At 38.4% G+C, this 18060-nt stretch overlaps 1 protein-coding gene across 2 annotated transcripts in view; it reads left to right on the top strand.

The window, feature by feature from the left end:
• The window catches only part of LOC137873988 (metabotropic glutamate receptor 4-like), a 153029-nt gene that overhangs the window by 64966 nt on the left and 70003 nt on the right, over positions 1-18060 (top strand). For both annotated transcript variants that reach the window (XM_068712535.1, XM_068712536.1), the window contains exon 3: positions 15353-15569. In XM_068712535.1, the coding sequence (XP_068568636.1) occupies positions 15353-15569 (217 nt within the window). The remainder of the gene's footprint in view (positions 1-15352; positions 15570-18060) is intronic.

The raw sequence follows: 18060 nt of genomic DNA, 5'->3' as shown, positions 1-18060 counted from the left end.
CGGCTTTTGGTTTGACAGCTCAGTTAGGTCTATCCACTTTTTTTACTCCCTCTACATACATTTAAAAAAAAAAAAGTAAAAAATTATACTGTCGATTATAGTTTGAAATATACAATCTTCTGTGTTTTAGATCTTTCTTTAGCTCACCAACTTGTTCACATTGTCCTGATTTGAAGGTATCATTTTCTGTGTTTCAGTTTGTTTTATTGTGTAGCAAGATACAGGCTCAAGTACTGTTGCCTCCCTCACCTACTCCTATTCATGATCAAGACAAAAGCTGCTCAAGAGCACGATTTTACAGCTATTAAAGACAATAAAAGACTGCAAGTATCCCCCCATTAGTTTGGGTTTTTCCAAGTATTTTTACTGCGTTCTTCCTTGGCTGTGCAAACGCTGTGTGGATACTGTTAACAAATGCAGAGCTGCTGCCATCAGCACCTTGCATACTAATGAAAGTCATGGGAAGAACTTTTATTATTGCACTCCCAATTTATTCACTATTAACAGCTAGCAGTGACGCATCCCATGAAAAAGAGAAAATAATTAAAAAAGAAAGAAGCCCTTTTATACTCAAAGCTCTGCCTGAACCTGCCTGTACAAAGTGATACTTAAATTTGAGGGGAATACTGAGCAACGTTTTGCTGAATTAATTAATTTGCAATGCATTCGGTGATGAATTGGTGATGGACAGTTTTTCAAAAGACCGTACTTAGAAGTGGGAGGGGAGGTGTGTAAGTGGCAGCATCGCCCTGCACTTTTTTTGCATGATTTTATTCAAAACGGGAAATTCACTTAAGTTGTTTTTCTGAAATGAGAAATGTTCAGCCCATTTGCTTATTGTCATGCAAATATCACCAAATGGTTATTGTCTTTAGCATCGCCCATATTATCATCTAATGGTGTTCGGGGCCAGAACTTCTAACAAGGCCATTGTAATTGTGATTTATTTCACTGACCAGAAAGAGAAAAACTATAATTTTCCTGAGTGCAACCAAACACGATTTCAGTCACACACCTTAAATCATGACAAACCGACTCACTGTGTGTTCTTATGAGATTCATTTTAGACAATTTATTTTCATTGACTACGCGAGGAACATTGGCCAAGCAGTGTGTGTGTATGTTTCTAGTTTGTGAACTCCTATTTAACACTTTTGCCTTCGACGTTAGATAGACAATTATGGTATCTGTCGATGATTTATTTATTTCAAATGTCGGAAAATAGTGAAAAATGCCTGTTACAGTTTCCTAGAGCCAAAGGTGAAGTCTTTCAGTGTTTTGTCTGAACAACAGTTCAGCTCAGCTCAGTGTATTTTCAACCATAAAATGTATTGCACCTTTAAGTTTTGTGTTGACTATTAATAATCTTTCCCGTCCGTCCTGTTCTGACATCTCAGGAACACCTTAAGGAAGTGTCTTCAAAGATCAAGATCAATGTGACCTGACTAAACACTTTTTGGCCATAACTCAAGAATTCATACGTTAATTATGACAAAAACACAGAAAACCTTTTCATAAAATTCCTTCAAAGATGATGATGGAAAAACTAATAGTGTGTGTCACTGTGGATCCATCACTGTGAAATCATGTACTGCAATTAGTCTATATCTGACATTTCCATCAGCTAATTGATGTAAATGAATGCAAACCCAACTGAATGTTTGTCTTACTGTACGGTATGTGGACTTACTTTACATTTGAACCTACCTTGCTGTTATATAATGCTATTCATCAATAAACTCTGAATAAAGACACAGTTTGAAAACTCCCAACAGTCACACAGAACACATAAAACAGCATGCTAGAGTAATGATTCATGAGCAATCGTGCATGTTCAGTCATTTTAGGAGAGGACCATAAAAGGTTATTGACCAACAGTGAAGTGAGACTGATGTTGCTGTGAAGGCATTTCTAATTACAAACTCTCCCTTTCAACTTGAACCACCTCTCGTCTGTTTTTTATTTCACAAAATTAGTGTGAAAAAATTAGAAAAATCTTAAAGCGTAATTGGACGCTTGCTGTTTGTATATGAGCTGTGTATAAATATGTCATGCACTTTATAGAGACTATGCAGCAGAGACATTTTGAGCACAAAGTTATGACTTTTTGCCCTTTTTATGTTTGAAGCAAAGGAAGACTGCAGCATTTTAATGTTTGTTCAGGAACATGGCACATCAACATTAAAGAGCAGAAAATCACACAGAATCTTAAATAAACCCTCAAATGCAACCGTTCCATTTTTATTCCCATCCGCTGGATGGATACCTGCGAGCTGAAATGAGTACTGGAGGTGAATAGACATAAGACAACAAAAAGGGAGAACAGAACCTTATAACAAAACCTGCAAGTACTGATAAGGGTGTTGCTTGACTATTGTCAATTGTCATCGTGTGTTTTAAAGTCACGCATATTAAAGGATGACATACAAGCAACAACCCCTTTTTTAAGGGTCAGTGAATGTGACACCCTGTGCAGCTCTGTGGTCTGTCCAGATTGAGAAAAACAGTTTGAGGGCCAAGGCAAACATCTTGCCTCTTCCTGTCACTATAATCCCAGCAGTGCAATCACGTTGATATTGAGGTATTGATGATATCTCGGTGTCTTTATGAGGGCATTTTTGGTGTGTGAGGTTTTTATCTTGATTTGTTTTCTTAAGTACACTGCAGAGAAAGAGACCTTTCTTTTATCCGGCCCAAACCATCCCTAAAACTGTTTGGTCATTATCGACCAGCTGGAAGTGTTGAGGGTAGAGGATGTGTGTGTGTGTGTGCTTCTCTGTGTTTGTGTTTTCTACCACCATATGGTTTCAAATGGTGGGTTGTCATGTGTCGCTGCATGTCTCAGTGGACTTGGGAACCTCTGCTCCTGCCATGCCTGGGCATTATCTTTTGTGCTCGTGGCTATTTTTCATCAGACGAGGCTCAAGTTTATGTCGTACTGGTTGCATCAGCGTTAGTGACAGATGATCAGCCATGCACAGCAGAGGAATCCCCCATGCGCTGTATGTTGTGCAACAGGATACAAAGACATGGCTGGTGTCCACTTTTGTAATCTCGCTGCTCGTATTTGTTTTGATTTGTAGTGGGGAAATTGGAAGCAATTCGAGCTTCGCTGGATGCTGTTAGTGTTTTTTTTTCTTTTTTTTCTGGCAAAGAAATCCATTGCTCCTGTGAAGGTTGACACACGACCAGTGAAGGAGCTGGCCACTGCGCAAGTGTTAACATCAGCTTTTAATTGTTGATATAATTTCTCACAATTAAATTTGTGTGCTGCTGAGCCTTTTTCACAGCAGAGAATTTTTACTGGTACTTGGAAAAGCACAGGTGCGTGGAGTTCAAACCTTATCCATTAAAAAAAGGGTTTTGAAAGTACACTGTGTGGTTTTCAAATTTCATCATAGGTTTTTAGTACTGCTGGTGTTTAAATTTTACATTTAGGTGCTCAGTCTCTAAGATTGAAACGATTACAGCCTTTCTTTGCTTACATAGTTATTTATTTTTAAACAATAGCAGCATTTACTTATAATCGGATATTTGTACTGTTTCATTAAAAAAGATAACAAACAATAAAATACACTAAGTTGTCAGTTTATTTGGTATACTTTCCCTGAAACCAATGCACTCTAATGTTATTTAAGTCCTCATGAAGGCTCTTTGCTGGAATCTGTTTTAGAGAGGCGTTAAATCAACTCCATGATCATTTGAGAGGAAACAGTTGCTGAATAGTACTGAGGGATATTCTGATAATAAGTCAACCCTCTTTGATCTACACTGGGTGGAGAAAAATATTAGAAGTCAGACAAGATTTAAGTAAAACAAAAAATGGCTTTAACTTTTCAGGAAATCTTTAAAATTGTGTAACTAAATGATCCCAGGAACATGTTTTTTCTTTAATTTCCTCGGGGACAGAAACAATCTTCTACATTGTTAATTTCATTTTGTGAGATAATCCTCAGCATCAGTTAGCCTATGCAAAGCTGCCACTCATTCCCTCGACATGCTGCCTTATCAAATGGTGCGTTGAGAAAATTGAGAGCCCCTATGAGCTGACAGCTGCTTCAGGGTTAATGATGATCTGGTTTCAAATGTTATAAAAAGCGTCATCTTAACTCTACAACCTGAACCACTAGCCTGGAGCTCTAATGTAAATATTTAAATGTCAGTAATCTCCTCTTATTGACTCTCATCTAAAAAGAAGAGTATCCGCTCATGTGAAGAGACAGTCGAGGTGGCGGCAGATCATTTAAGCGAACAAAACGGGTCAAACAGGTGGCTGTGCAAGTTGGCGGAAATCTTTTTCTTTTTCCCTGTTATTGTGAAGAGAGGTGTGTGTGTGTGTGTGTGTGTGTGTGTGTGTGTGTGTGTGTGTGTGTGTTTGTGATGCCGTGCAATAACCCTCTCGGAGGTTTGAATGACACGCGTTCCCTCGGAGTGACGGGAGGCATAGCCACATGAGACTGAGATGGATGGTGTGAGGATGCTATCAAAGATGGATCTGTAAGACTGGACCAGGACTGAATGTGACACACTGAGCTGCAAAAAAAATGGTGCTGGAGTAACATCCTCTGTTGTCAGATTGGAGAAATCCTGTTGTCTCAAGAAATTTGAGCAGCTCCCCTGTGTTGTGTTTTCACATTTGTGATTACAGATGGAGAGGATGCTGAACATGTTTCAGGTTATCAGCCTTCGTCTGTGCCACAAGAGCGTGAAGTTGTTTTCGGCTCTCTAAAACAGTATTCGGCCCTCTCATGTGTCATCCATAGACTCAAGTGTATTTTCTACAAAACTTCAGCAGCTTGAGTAAAAGGTCGCTAAAGGTGCTATCTTTGGTGCACACAGAGAGGAGAGCAGAGAGATAGAGACCCAGATAGCAGGGAGTCGATTCCTCACACACTTTGTCATAAGGTCTTCAACAGATGGAGGGTGCTATGTTTAGCACTGATGTGAAGTGCTTCAAAGAACCTTGGAGTGCTTTGTGTATTCAAAGGGATCTATGGGAACCCATGTGACGAAGTTTGGACTTTCAGCATATACTCATGTACTAATGCATTGTGGCTTTCTGTATTAATAGTCAGTGTGTGCTTCTTTTTTTGGAAGTAGTAAGGTGTTAGTATGGCTGGGCGGTATGACCTAAAACTTATATTTAAAAAAAATATAAGTAACACACGTTATATCACAGTTTTAAAAATGAATATGCACACACCACTGATTCTACCAATTTCCACTTTATCGGTAATGTAAGGGACCATATTATTAGCTCCAAATAAGAATAAAAACCTACATGTGTTTTTGGATCATTGGATCAAAACTCAACACAAAATGTATTTTTCTATCTTACCTTTCTTGGTAAAATATAATTATAAAGCTGCCTCCACTCTCAAACTTCCTGAAGACATGAACCAAAAGAGCATATTATGAAACCAATCCATTTCCAACAATGATGTTGGAGGATTATGCCAAATCCAGTATTAAATTAAACAACGTCTTTTATGTCCATTGCCAACTTTTTTCAATTCACACTATCTGCATGTGCCAACTTCAATATGGTTAAAGTCCCAGCGAAGCAGAAGGTAGAGCGTCTTTAGGGATATAAATCGAATCTTTCGCATGTGATTGGACCGCTAAAAAGTGGGCAGGCTTAGACTTTAGGGCGATATGGAGCTACAGAGGACTGTTTGCCCTGGTCTACACACACACACCTCCCTCTCCTGTTGTTTAATTAGAAGGGAGAGAAGAAAGGGAAACTTTGCCAAATTCCAACCGGCTTTTTGTCGCTGCAGTGCGAGCAGTGCATGCTGATGAACATGCTGTTAGCTATACATATTTTGACATATAAACAGAGATAATGGAGCATTTAACGCAGGGACACAGGTGTAAAACTGGGATGACTCTACAATGTACCAAAAGATGTACAAGAACATATGAAAGAGAAACAAGACAACCTACATTTAGCTGCTTTAAACCCTGTACAGGACACATTTTAAGCAGATTTATATATTATCTAGCACTGATACATTATCACTGAGAGAAACAACATTCACTTACAGGCTGAAACAATAACTTACATTAAATATTGCTGCACTGTGACATCTTGATTTATCCGTCATTATTGTACGGGTTAATTGACTTCCTCCTTCATATTGCAGAAGAATTGAACAGCTCATTACAACAACAACTTCAGCATTTTCTGCAGCATAAAGCAGATTTTTTTCCAGTAGGAACTTTTTTAATGAAATTCCTGGAGTCTTTCCAAGAAGCTCTTTGTAATACTGGAAAGCTTCAAATCGGAGATATGTTTTTAGTTTGCAGGCTAATGGGAGAAACATTTATTTTTAATCAATTTCAGGTCAAACACAAAGCTTGCAGTAACAGTAAGGTCATCACTCTTGTCAATTCCAGACTAAATCAAAAGGTTGACAACTTGTTGAGCTACTCGGAGCACGCAAAGCAGATATGCGACACAAAAATCAATATCTGGAAAGTCCTCTAACAGAAAATAGACATGCACACAGAAACACCCACACACCCACAGTGTGCGAGGTAGCTATCTGGGTCGATCATGTGTGATAGTCACGCTCACCTGGTGCGTGAGGCGGGAGAAGCTCTCGGATCTATTACTTAAGCAGTACCACAGTGTAAAAATACTCTGTTACAAGTAAAATGAATTCAAAATCTTACTTAAGTATATGTACAACATCAATATATATATATATATATATATATATATATATATATATATATAGTCTACAAAATATTCATTATGGCTTATTTCAGAATAGTATATTTAAATATAATGTAGCTAGATTATAATTAGTGCAGCAATAATGTTTAAGTATCACTAATGCTGTGGCTGGTAAAGGTATTTTAATTACCTTATATACTGCTGGGTAGCTTAATCTATGAAAATACATTATCATTTATTTTTTTATATTATATTTTGGATCAATAATCAGAATTTAAAGTAACGAATAAAAAAGTAACTAATAAGTAGTTCTATCAAATAATTATAGTGGTATAAAACGTACAATATTTGCTTCCGAAATGTAATGGAGTTGAAGAATAAAGAAGTATGATTTGGCAGAACTCAAGTTCAAATAACCCAAACTTGAACATTATTAAATTCACTTATTTACATTCCACCTCTGCTTTTTTTTATAAGCTGCAGACTGCATTGTACCATCCACAGATTAATATTGATTTGAATTATTATCATTTTCAACCATGCCTCTGTTCTAAAAAAGCAATAATCTGGAGAAAATCACATTCATTTGTTTATGCAAACTTATAATATATCATGAAATGGTCTTAGCTGAGTGTGGGAGAATATTTCAGAAATCAAGGCAGCTGTATTATTTATGACATCACAGAGTTAGATGAGGCTTTTCAGTGTTTGAGGACAAACATCTTAAGGCAACCTCCCCGTTGTACATCATCCTTAATGGTCACATCTGCAGCATGTTCCGCTTAGTTCACAAAACCTTTTCTGTACTGAAGAGTTTCCATCAGTTCAGTGGAGAGACTTTGGTTCCCCAGAGTGATCTGCGTGATTGAAGCAGGACTGATGTCGGTCTCAGTGGAAGACAGTGCAGGATGAGTTCAATTTTATTGGCTTTGCCTTCGTCTCTCAATCCATTGGAATGTCAAAATATTAAAGGTCAGGTCGGAGCGATGGAAATATTATGAAAAGGTCTAAAGCATGCTCTGAGATTTTATTGGCAGCCTCTTGGGGCTGAGCATTTGACAGTGGACAGTGTGGCTTCACTGTGCAGCTGTATCTGACTGCACTGGAAATGGGCAGCATTTTGTTACCTCGCAGTTTACAATTTAAGCTCAGTCAACACTTCCCTAAGCCACGCCCCCGCTGCCACTCCATCAAGCTATCAGAGCTACAAGGACCCACACTGTCACTAACTGCACTCCCTGAATAAATATGATCTAAAATAATCAATCTCAAAGAGAAGCAGACAGAAGGGTCTCCAATATGCACTAGAACGATCTATCCAGGATGTAGAATGTCATACTGATTCAACAACAAAAATATAAAGATGAAGCATAGTGCTAGTGCTACATAATCATTTGCTTACATACTCGGCTATTGTAAACTCCACAGGTTTTTATGTAACAACTTTTAGAAACATATATCCCCTTCCAACCTCTCTGGGTAACGAGTATCACTATTGTAAAAAATTAACCAGGACTTGCTTGAAATACACAAAACCAGCCAGAACCTAGCTGGGACTTAGCAAACAGGCAATTAACTGTTGACCTAAACTCATTATTACAGAAACACAGGGGACAGAAGATATGAGTTGCCGCTTTTGTGAAAGTCCAAGAAAATAATGGCAATAATTTATTTATTTCCACTGCTATACTTGCACTTCATGTGATATGGCATCAGTCCGAGTCATAGCCACATGTCCCCATTGTGTTCAGTGTCTTCGTTGTTCATTCCCAGAGCAGCGAGATTCTGTTTTGTTATATCATTATGCAGGAATTGGTTTTTCTATTCAGGAGGCTCAGCTATTTGCTGCTCCACTTACCCTGACAGTAACAAAGTGAAACTTTAATCTCCCCTCAGTGTCAACAGCAGCTGATAGCAATTAAGGAGAAAGCGTGGATACTGAAGGGGTGCGTTTGACTCAAAGAGTTCACCCGCATCCCTCACTGCAAAATTTAAATGACTTCTCTCCATGCAGCCGCTGCCCAGACCCAAATTTCTTTTCAGGCCCTTAAATTGAATTAAATTTCATGTGAATGAAATAATTCAGTGTGTCTCTATTGTCTGTGTCTGTGCAGATGTTTAGCATGCATGAAAAAAAAAAAATATTATAGTTATTGTTGTTTTCATTGCTGATTCTATTTTCGTGGTAAGTGGCCATTATGCTGTTAAACAACATAAATTAGATGCCGTAATTGCAGTAAATTGAATCTGCGTGGAGCTTGAGCAGAAAACTGCGTGCATTATCTCGGCCTGAATATAGTGAGTACACTGCCATTTTGCCCACTGATACTTATATATAATAATAATAAGGCAGCTGTTGCTGTACTGCAGCCAACACACAAAGCTCCTGCTTTGTTAGCTTTTGCGGCGCGAGCTCTGCTGTTCGGCAGCTTTCTGACACAGAGCAAAACAAAGCCAAACCCCACTGTTCATGGAGTGCAAAAGCAGACCTTGAACTATATAGACATTGGAGCCTGACAGATGTTTTAGTGTATGATTATCATGACTGCTTGTTTCTACTTTTACACTTGTCTAAAGACCGCAGGCAGAGCGGCTAAATGTCGATGATGTTGGCGAAATTGCTTTTGTTTCATTGCTCTTTGAGTTAAAACATGTGCCCATGTTTCCCAAAACATTTTCACGTTACTCTTTGTGAAATATGCTAATCTAATGAGAAAGCTGGCAGGTGGCCTCAGAGCAATTTCATTTTTTGGTACAATTTTGTTATAAAGAGAAGACTATCATGACCCAAAAACATGTCGAGTAATGAAAATAAAGTTACAAAAAACTGGTTTAGGAGACCAGATAACAGCAGAGAGACAGAAAAACAGAAATTGAAGTTAAAAGTTTAAAATCTGCCAGTGGGGTGAGCAGACGGCAACCTATGATTCAGAAATGTAAAGTGCGGAAGTGCCTTAAACCTGCATTTTCTCTACTGGCTATCAGGGGGCGACTCCTCTGGTTGTAAAAATAAGTGTAATTGTAAAGAAGTCTATGAGAAAAGGACCCTACTTCTCACTTGATTTACTGTATTTCCTCAGTAAACATGAGTTTATTGTCTCATTCGATAGTTTCAAGTCTTCTTCAATACAGCATGATGTTTATTTAGTAAATTATGATCCATTTAGAATCAAATAGAGTGTGCCTTTGGGTTGTTACATTGTGATTGAGCGGTATATGGCGTCTCTACGTCACTCCTCTACATCACTCCTCTACGGTCCAAAAATGGTCACTGGTTGCCAAAAGACAAGATGGCGACCACCAAAATCCACGACAGCGATTTTTCATTTAGAATTATGGCTGCAACTAAGCACTTTTTCTAACCATGTTTGTAAAACTAAATTGTTCATAAGGAGGCTCCACTAGTTCCCAACTTTTGCATCGACCTGTTGCAAATTTAATGACAGTTTGTCAAAACATCACCACACTTGCTGGATATTTTAATTAAACTGTTTGTAGAAATATGACTGGATGTTTTTTGTGTGTGAATTTGTATATATACAGTATATATATATATGTATTTGCAAACAGACCAGAGATCATCCTTTCAAACGTGTTGAATTTAACCAACACCTCTAAGTCAATGGAATAGTGTGAAACCTTTCTCAGGAGTTTGTATTGCATTGGTGTGTACGTGCATCCGTAAATTTGATCCTTTAATGATTTTTTTCAGCTTTTCTCACTATGGTAATTATTTTTCTTTTTTTTATGTTTGTGATGAAGTTAATATGTAATGTGAAAATCGATTCGGACTTTGTTTGTTTAGTTACTATTATACTCCTGTTATCATATGGCTGGGTCATGAAGAAAAACAGCTTGGCTTAGCTCATGCCGTGTTAAAAACTGCATTATTTTGTGCTGGAATAAGATTGCCAAGTAGTGGGGATAAACTGTGTTTACCCATCCATGTTTTCCATATACAGCTTGATTGAAGCAGATGCTCTGCATTTGCACCGCGCTGCAGGTTGCAAGGATCTGTCAGGTGCCTGAATTACAGATGCAAATATAGTCAGCTATTTTGCATGCCTGCATAATTTGCACTGAAAGATTACTTCACCTACACCTCGGGTCCCAACATTATCATCATTAAGTTGCTCCTCATCCTAACAGGATGCCCAACAAAGCAAACAAGGGGGATAATGTGGCGCCAGCCAGACACAAAAAAGTCTTAAATTATGCTGTAAAACACGAAAAGATGTAACACAATATTTCTATGCCAAATTATTATTTTGGAGAGGCTTTCAGACCTAAGGCAATCTTATGATATTTGAAAATGTTAAATTCAAATGTCTTGATATCAATAGGGCAAAACTTTCAATTAGAAATCAGGCATTTCAGAGTAAGAAGTCGAATCTTGGAGATTGTCCATGGGACTGATGAGCAAAACCACATAGATTCAGGAAATAGATTATTGTATTTTAATAGGAGCTATTTGTGCTGCAGTGAATTCAAGTAGAGTCTTGAGACTCGAATGTAATGTAATGTGAGACAGGTGCTGCAGTAAGAGTCTTTTTACAGTCAAATACACATACCATGTGTGACATGATTCTCTCTGAAATGTATTTGGTTAAGTTCCCTGCATAACTGCTTTGCTTAAAATTTTTCCCAAATTCACAAACTCCGGTGATAAGACAAGTCATGCGATATTCTCATCAAGATGGACATTTTTACACTCTTTACTTTTTACTCTCTCAGCAAACTTCACAGAAACTGATGCAGTGTTTCAGAAATCTGCTATTTTGGTCCCAAAAGTGTATACCTGCTAATCTAAGCAGGTATAATCTAACAATTAAATGACGTTGCACTCTGCTGAGTCCTCAGCAGAGTTGGGTGTCATAGATGACAAAGTCACAAGCAGGAGAACAAACCCGTTCACTCTCACCTATGATTCATTTTCTGTTTAAAGACCAACTTCAAATAATGCACTCAAAGATGCGAGGTAAATAACAAGATTTAGTAGACCTTAATTCATGCATCATGTTCTGCAAACTTAAGAGTTGTTCTTGATCACTTGGTGCAGTGCAGGTCCCTGTATTAGGTTATCCCTAATATGTGAAGGAACAAGATAAAGACAGCTGGATGAAGAAGAGGGCAACACACCTGGCAAAAACCAAGTCTGTAATTATTAGAAATATGTTTAATTACAATGACATAACACAACAATGATATGAATTACAAGGACACAGACACCTTGTGTGTTAATTTCACAGAACAAAGCTTTTTTTTAAAAGACCAAGAGACCTTATTAGAAATGCCACAGTAGTAGAGAGCACGGTGCAGTGCAAAGACTTTTCAAAATGTTTCTCAAGGAGCCTTTTAGTTACATAAAGAATATGTTTTTTCATTCTTAAATAACCTCAATCAGTTGTATGCTAGGCTTTGTTTGGTGAACTCTTAAAGTTCCATCCCATAAATAAACCGTTCCATTATTACAATATGTTTTCAATATCATTATTTCATGTTTTTCCCCTGCTGAGGCTGCAAATCATCTTCAGGTCCTTGTACTGAAGTGAATTACCTCAGGGACTCTGACCTGTCTTAATGAATACATTTCAAACCAAGCTGGGCTAGCTCGGACAAGCTGTGGTAGAGGGGTCTGAAAATACCAAACAAACAAACCCCCATGTAACAAACAAATAGTAAAAATAAGTTTTCAATATACAGTATATTCAATTTCTCTAGTACACTCAAACACCTGTAAATAAGATAAGATAAGATAATCCTTTATTAGTCCCGCAGTGGGGAAATTTACAGGATTACAGCTGCATAGTGGATAGTGCAAACAAGAGACATAGTAAAAAACTAAGTATCAAAAAGTATCATAAATATTTAATAAGCAGTAAAGGATATTAACTAAGAAAAGTAAAAATCCACAATAACTAAAATATAACTAACTAAAAATTGCACAGCGTATTTATATTGTATTAAATATAACTATAACTAAAAACTAATGATATATACAGACAGAATAATTGTTGTATTGCACGGCGTATTTATATTGCACAGAAATAATGATGCTTGTGGCTAAATACCGGCCCATGTAAGCAATGTTTAACTATTGGAGTGATCTTGGAAATGCATTAAAGGGGCAGTTTCCCCCCCTCTTAGCCTTCAGTATTAACTTTGATGCTACTGTTGCTTTCTGTCTTCGTCAAAGCCGAGCAAAAACCCAACAGGAGACAAAGAGGACACACTGCGTTTTGTTTTCCACTGCTACTTGTCCCAGCATCCGCTATTTCCGCTGCTGGAGATAGTTACTGCAAAAAAAGTACATTGATGCTCTTCGGTTTACTGGGGAGAACGACCAATAGCAACCGGGGAAAACAAAAGCGCTCTCATCTTTACTGTTTTTGTTGGTTAATGTTTGACTCCTTTCCTTTGTGCTGTAAATCAAGCCTTCATTTTACCGTGAGATCGCACCTGGTGGCAGAAAGAATCGCTTAGTAAAAGCAAGGCTTATAGACATCTAATTCAAACGCCTATGGTGTCATTATCCTGTAGCCATTACATGCAATCAACATATGATAAGTTAAAGCAAAAAATGTGTCTATTGCCACTTTTATATTCATGCCATTAAATCTTACACAAATGACTCGTTTATGAATTCTCATTAGCATCACCCAGATCATGTATTAGATCCCCTCTAACTGAGCACCTTTCGACAAGTTTTTCTCTCTTTGTACATGTACTGTATCACATGCAACCTGTGGCCGAGGGGACAGTCAAGATGAAACTCCAGTTCAGTTTTTTTGTATATATATTTTTACCCAAATGTGTGAGTTTGGCTACAGTGTTTTTTTTTATCTTGGTGGGAGGAGTTTGCCTTGAAGTCACATTTTTAATAACAAGGGATATCTGTGTGTGTGTGTGTGTGTGTGTGTGTGTGTGTGTGTGTGTGTGTGTGCGTGTGTGTGTGTTTCACAGCCTACAGGTCTTGTGTCTGTGATAATGAAATACCACATGGGGCAAAGAATCATCTAGACCGAAAACAGGGCTGTTTTTCATGAGGATCATGTTTCACTGAGTGCACCGTCTCCTCATTTTGTTTAGGGACACAAAAACACGACGACAGATCCTCATCAAAAGGGCACACTGTGTATCATTACCAGGAAACACCCCAACTGTCTGTTTGGTGAATCACTGTGAGCCATAGGGATGAAATAAATTCCATTTACCCGAACACAGTTTACCTATTACAAAAACTGACACTGTGCAATCCCATGGAAACAGTCCCCTGTGGTGAAACACAACAACCACCACCAGAAAATCTAAAAATTATGGTCACTCAAGACTGGCTTCGTGCTTCAGCTGACCTATTTATTTTTCTATTGAAGCTTCTTATGTAACTTTTTGCTTTCTTCAGCACACGCATCAGTAAAATCTTTGGAGCAGTGGGAGCAACAGAAGCCTGCCATGATGCAAGATCTTGTGTTTACAAAGCTTTACTCTTATAAAAGCTGCGACCATGTACCCTGTAGCAGTGGATCGCTCTTGTTTTTGTTTCTGTATTTATCAAAGAAGCTGCAGCTAAGCAAGCACATTCTGCGGTGTGTAAAACACGCTGTTTTAAGATGCTAAGAGACATGTTTATGTTAAGCAAGTGACCCGTATACTCTTGAGTCTGACGCGCTCATCTTCTCAGCTCGGGAACTGTCCAGCCTGAGTCTGGGTGCTCGAAGGCTTAGTGGGGGTTCAGGTTCAGTATCTCTGCTTTGAATCTCAAAAGGAATGAAGATTTTTGGATGCCCACAGACTTGTCTCTTGTTTTTTTCCCCTTTGTCAAAGACAAACAGAAATACTTGCTTGTGGAGCCGAAGAAGAGTGATTAAAAGCCAGAGCTCAGCTTCAGTTGCTGATGTTTTAGACCACAAACCGAGAAAGGAATCTTTGCAAAATCAGCCTACCGTCACCTCAAGTACATATCGAGAAATAAAGGACTTGCGTCTCAGCAAGATTTGCAAAAACTTGTCCATGCGTTCGTCTCCACTGCTGTTTTGTTATGTTTACAAGCTCTCTATAACGTCAATCAAACAGCTGCAGCTGTTCTCTCTACAAACTGCAAAGTGGATCGCATCAAACCATTCCTCAGATTTTTAGACCGGCTTCTTGTTTGTCAAATAATTGACTTGAGTGTTGATGGTCTACAAAGCTCTTAATGTTTTAGGGTCTGCTGCTCCGTTATAAATCATCCAGACCTGTCAGATTGGTTCGGTTCAGGTCTGCTGATTGTCCCCAGAGGCAAAACTAAACACAGAGAAGCAGCTTTCAGTAAGTTATGCACCACATATCTGGAGCAAAGTCCCAAAAACGTTAAGGTGCAATAACAATAACAGTTGTCTTTTTTTTCTTAGACTATTTATTAATATTTTGCATTGCTCTGTAATTTGTATTCCCATTTAATCAGTTTTGTTGTATTTAATCAGATTTTTTATCTTTTATGCGTCCTTTTATATGGTCTTTTAATATATCTTTATGTTTCTTTTATATCTTGTCTTAATGGTTTTTTTCTCTTATGTAAAGCATTTTGAATTGCCTTGTTGTTGAAACGTGTGATGAAAATGAACTTGTCTTGCCTTTATATTCTTTACTCCCTGTCCCTAGCTCATAGTATCAATATTCTCTCCTGCGCAGATACCCCAGGTGAGCTACGCCTCCACAGCTCCAGAGCTCAGTGACAACACCCGCTATGACTTCTTCTCCCGCGTTGTGCCTCCAGACACCTACCAGGCCCAGGCCATGGTGGACATTGTCAAGGCCATGCGCTGGAACTACGTCTCCACAGTGGCCTCGGAGGGGAACTACGGAGAAAGCGGTGTCGATGCCTTCATCCAGAAGTCTCGGGAGGACGGTGAGTACACTTGGCCTCATATATCATGACTGCGGGTCTAGCACCGGGCGTGGGAATATATTACTCATACAAGCATTCTGTATTTTAGAAAATCAGTGAAGCTCTCGACAAAATCAGGTACTAAAGCTTGACACCCCAGGTCAGAATTATGCACACAAAATCGGGGCTCTACACTTACTTTTATTTATTTTCTTTTTTTGTTGATAATAATATTAATGCATCTCTTTCAACAGACAGTGTGCAAGATGCAGGGGCAACTGACTTAACTAAGAGATTACTAAAGACTGAAAAAAAATCGGATGTACCTAAGAACTAACGGAGGACAGTAATCCATAGTGCTTCATGATCACATGCTTACAAAGTTGTTGTCATGGATCTACTGATTAAAATTGAAGCTTTTTTGTTCAGTCACACTGAAGTAAAAAATTCAGTGTTTTTGTGTAGAATGTAGCAGAGTGTTGGTTTCTCAACACTCATTGTTCTGGTTCTCTGGCTCATACATAAACTGCACAGTGTGGCTCTCATCACCCGACCCTCCAATATAAAACTGCAGGCAGCAATTTTCAGACAAGCTCAGACAAGCAAAATGAACACTTCCTGCACCCAAAAACACAGAGCCAAATTATTTTTTATTTTAACAAAGTTGAGCATCTAAAAGATGTTTCTCCGAGGAGCTGGTGGAGATTAAGTTCAATGGGATGCTCAAGTGGCTCTGTGTGTTCTGGATGTGTAAGTGGGCAGTTGCTTGCAGCAATTAGCCTAAACAACATGTTGACGGTATGCTAGCGTTGTATTTCTGAGTTTATTATGGAGTGTTAAAAAATAGCTAAATAAAGTGTACAACACGTAGTTACTTATTTTCAAACCATGAATTATGCTTCAGGATTGAAACCAAGTCTTTGCAACTAGAAATAGCTTTGATTTTATTTCAAAACCATTGATCCCAGTAACCCAAGAATAACACCCACATCTTTAAGAAATCAACTGGCTGGTTCAATCAGCTTTTTGTGGTAGAAAGAAAGAAAAAAAAGAAGTAATTTCTCCCATAAGTAATACACCACGACTTTTCAGTTGGACTGCTGTACAAGGGAATGGATCCACTTCCCTTTTTACCCCAATCCAGCAAATTACTCTGCTAAAGGATTTCCCAATGAGTTTGAGTGTTTTGGTTGGCAGAGTACGAGTGTAATTAAAAGGATGAGACTTCAAGGTGTCCCAGTCATGTCTCCGACTTGAACTGTGCCTGGACAGAATGAGACCAGCTTGGCTGTGGTTGCTCATCAATTACGTCTGTCTCTCTCTGAACACTTAATCGCCTCGCCGGGGACTGCTGAGGGATGGAACATAAGAGATGCTGAGCAAAACATGGTAATGAGTTTATCGGGGCTGAAAAATCTAAACAATGCATGTCTCTGCAAATTGCAATCTAGTGAGTCGTATATATTACCCAAACTGAAGTACAGTGTTACACATGAGGTAAAACAATGAAAACAAATAATAAATCCATTGGAAATGTATGATGCTTTAAATACGTCATTGCAGCCCTAATCTGCAGTACCTTGTGTACTATTGTTGGTTGTATTGTTGCTCTTTGTAGTTTTGGATTAACTTCACAAGTTATGATACTGCCCATCATGTACTTTTCATGTTTAAATTTGTAGAGTTTGCATTTCTTTTCCATAGCATTATGTTTGTCTTTTTCTTTTTTTTTTCATAATTGAACCAGGCTTTAATTGAACGTTTTAGTCATCATAAAGTGTATTCCAAGTTTGTTTCAGCTCTGAGTGGATAACAATTTCTCTAATCAAACTTATCAAATCAGAGTAATTATATACTTTCCTGCCAAGTGATTAACATTGACTTTGATCCCTTAGTGCGAATGTTTTCCAGCAGTGTGCTCTTGCAGTATTAAGCCAGCAAATCCCTTTACTGTGGAAAGATTTTAAGTTGATATATAAGGCCTATTTTGCATGTATACTGTTATTTTGCTGCTGCACTTGTGCACTTACTTTGCCAGATAGCATTGTTTTGAGCAAAATGTAGCATGAAAAAAAAAAAGCCGAAAATGATCTGAGTCAACTCCCATAGCAGCAGCAACCCTGGCAGCCCAGCATTCACCTGCTTGGAGTTGCACCAGCAAAGCTTTCCCCTCTCTCCCTTAAGAGGGCAAGCAAATATAACTGAGTACAATGTGGGCAAAAAGCAGATGATGAAAGGTAAATATGAATTCCAGGTGGGGTTTTTTCAATCTCTGCTTTTGTATCTCTCTTCTCCGGCATGCAGTGTCTAGAGCCGGGAATCGGTGGCCTTCGGTGCTCCGGATCTTAGGGTATTTGAGGGCGAGCAGCTTCTCATCTCTCATGCACTGACCCGGGATGTGACTCTTCCTAAAGGGAGATATAAGAGCAGATGTAGGATGCATATAGATAGGGAAAGAAATCCCTTTGGTTTGTAAGAAAACGCTTCAGAATTCATCAGATGTGTAAAAATG

Source organism: Cebidichthys violaceus, unplaced genomic scaffold (assembly GCF_023349555.1).
Source record: "Cebidichthys violaceus isolate CVI_PGR_0920_01 unplaced genomic scaffold, fCebVio1.0.p SCAF_17, whole genome shotgun sequence".
In the NCBI taxonomy this organism is placed as follows: Eukaryota; Metazoa; Chordata; class Actinopteri; order Perciformes; family Stichaeidae; genus Cebidichthys; species Cebidichthys violaceus.
Note: the sequence above shows the minus strand (reverse complement) of the source record. Positions and strands in the feature narration are given on the sequence as shown.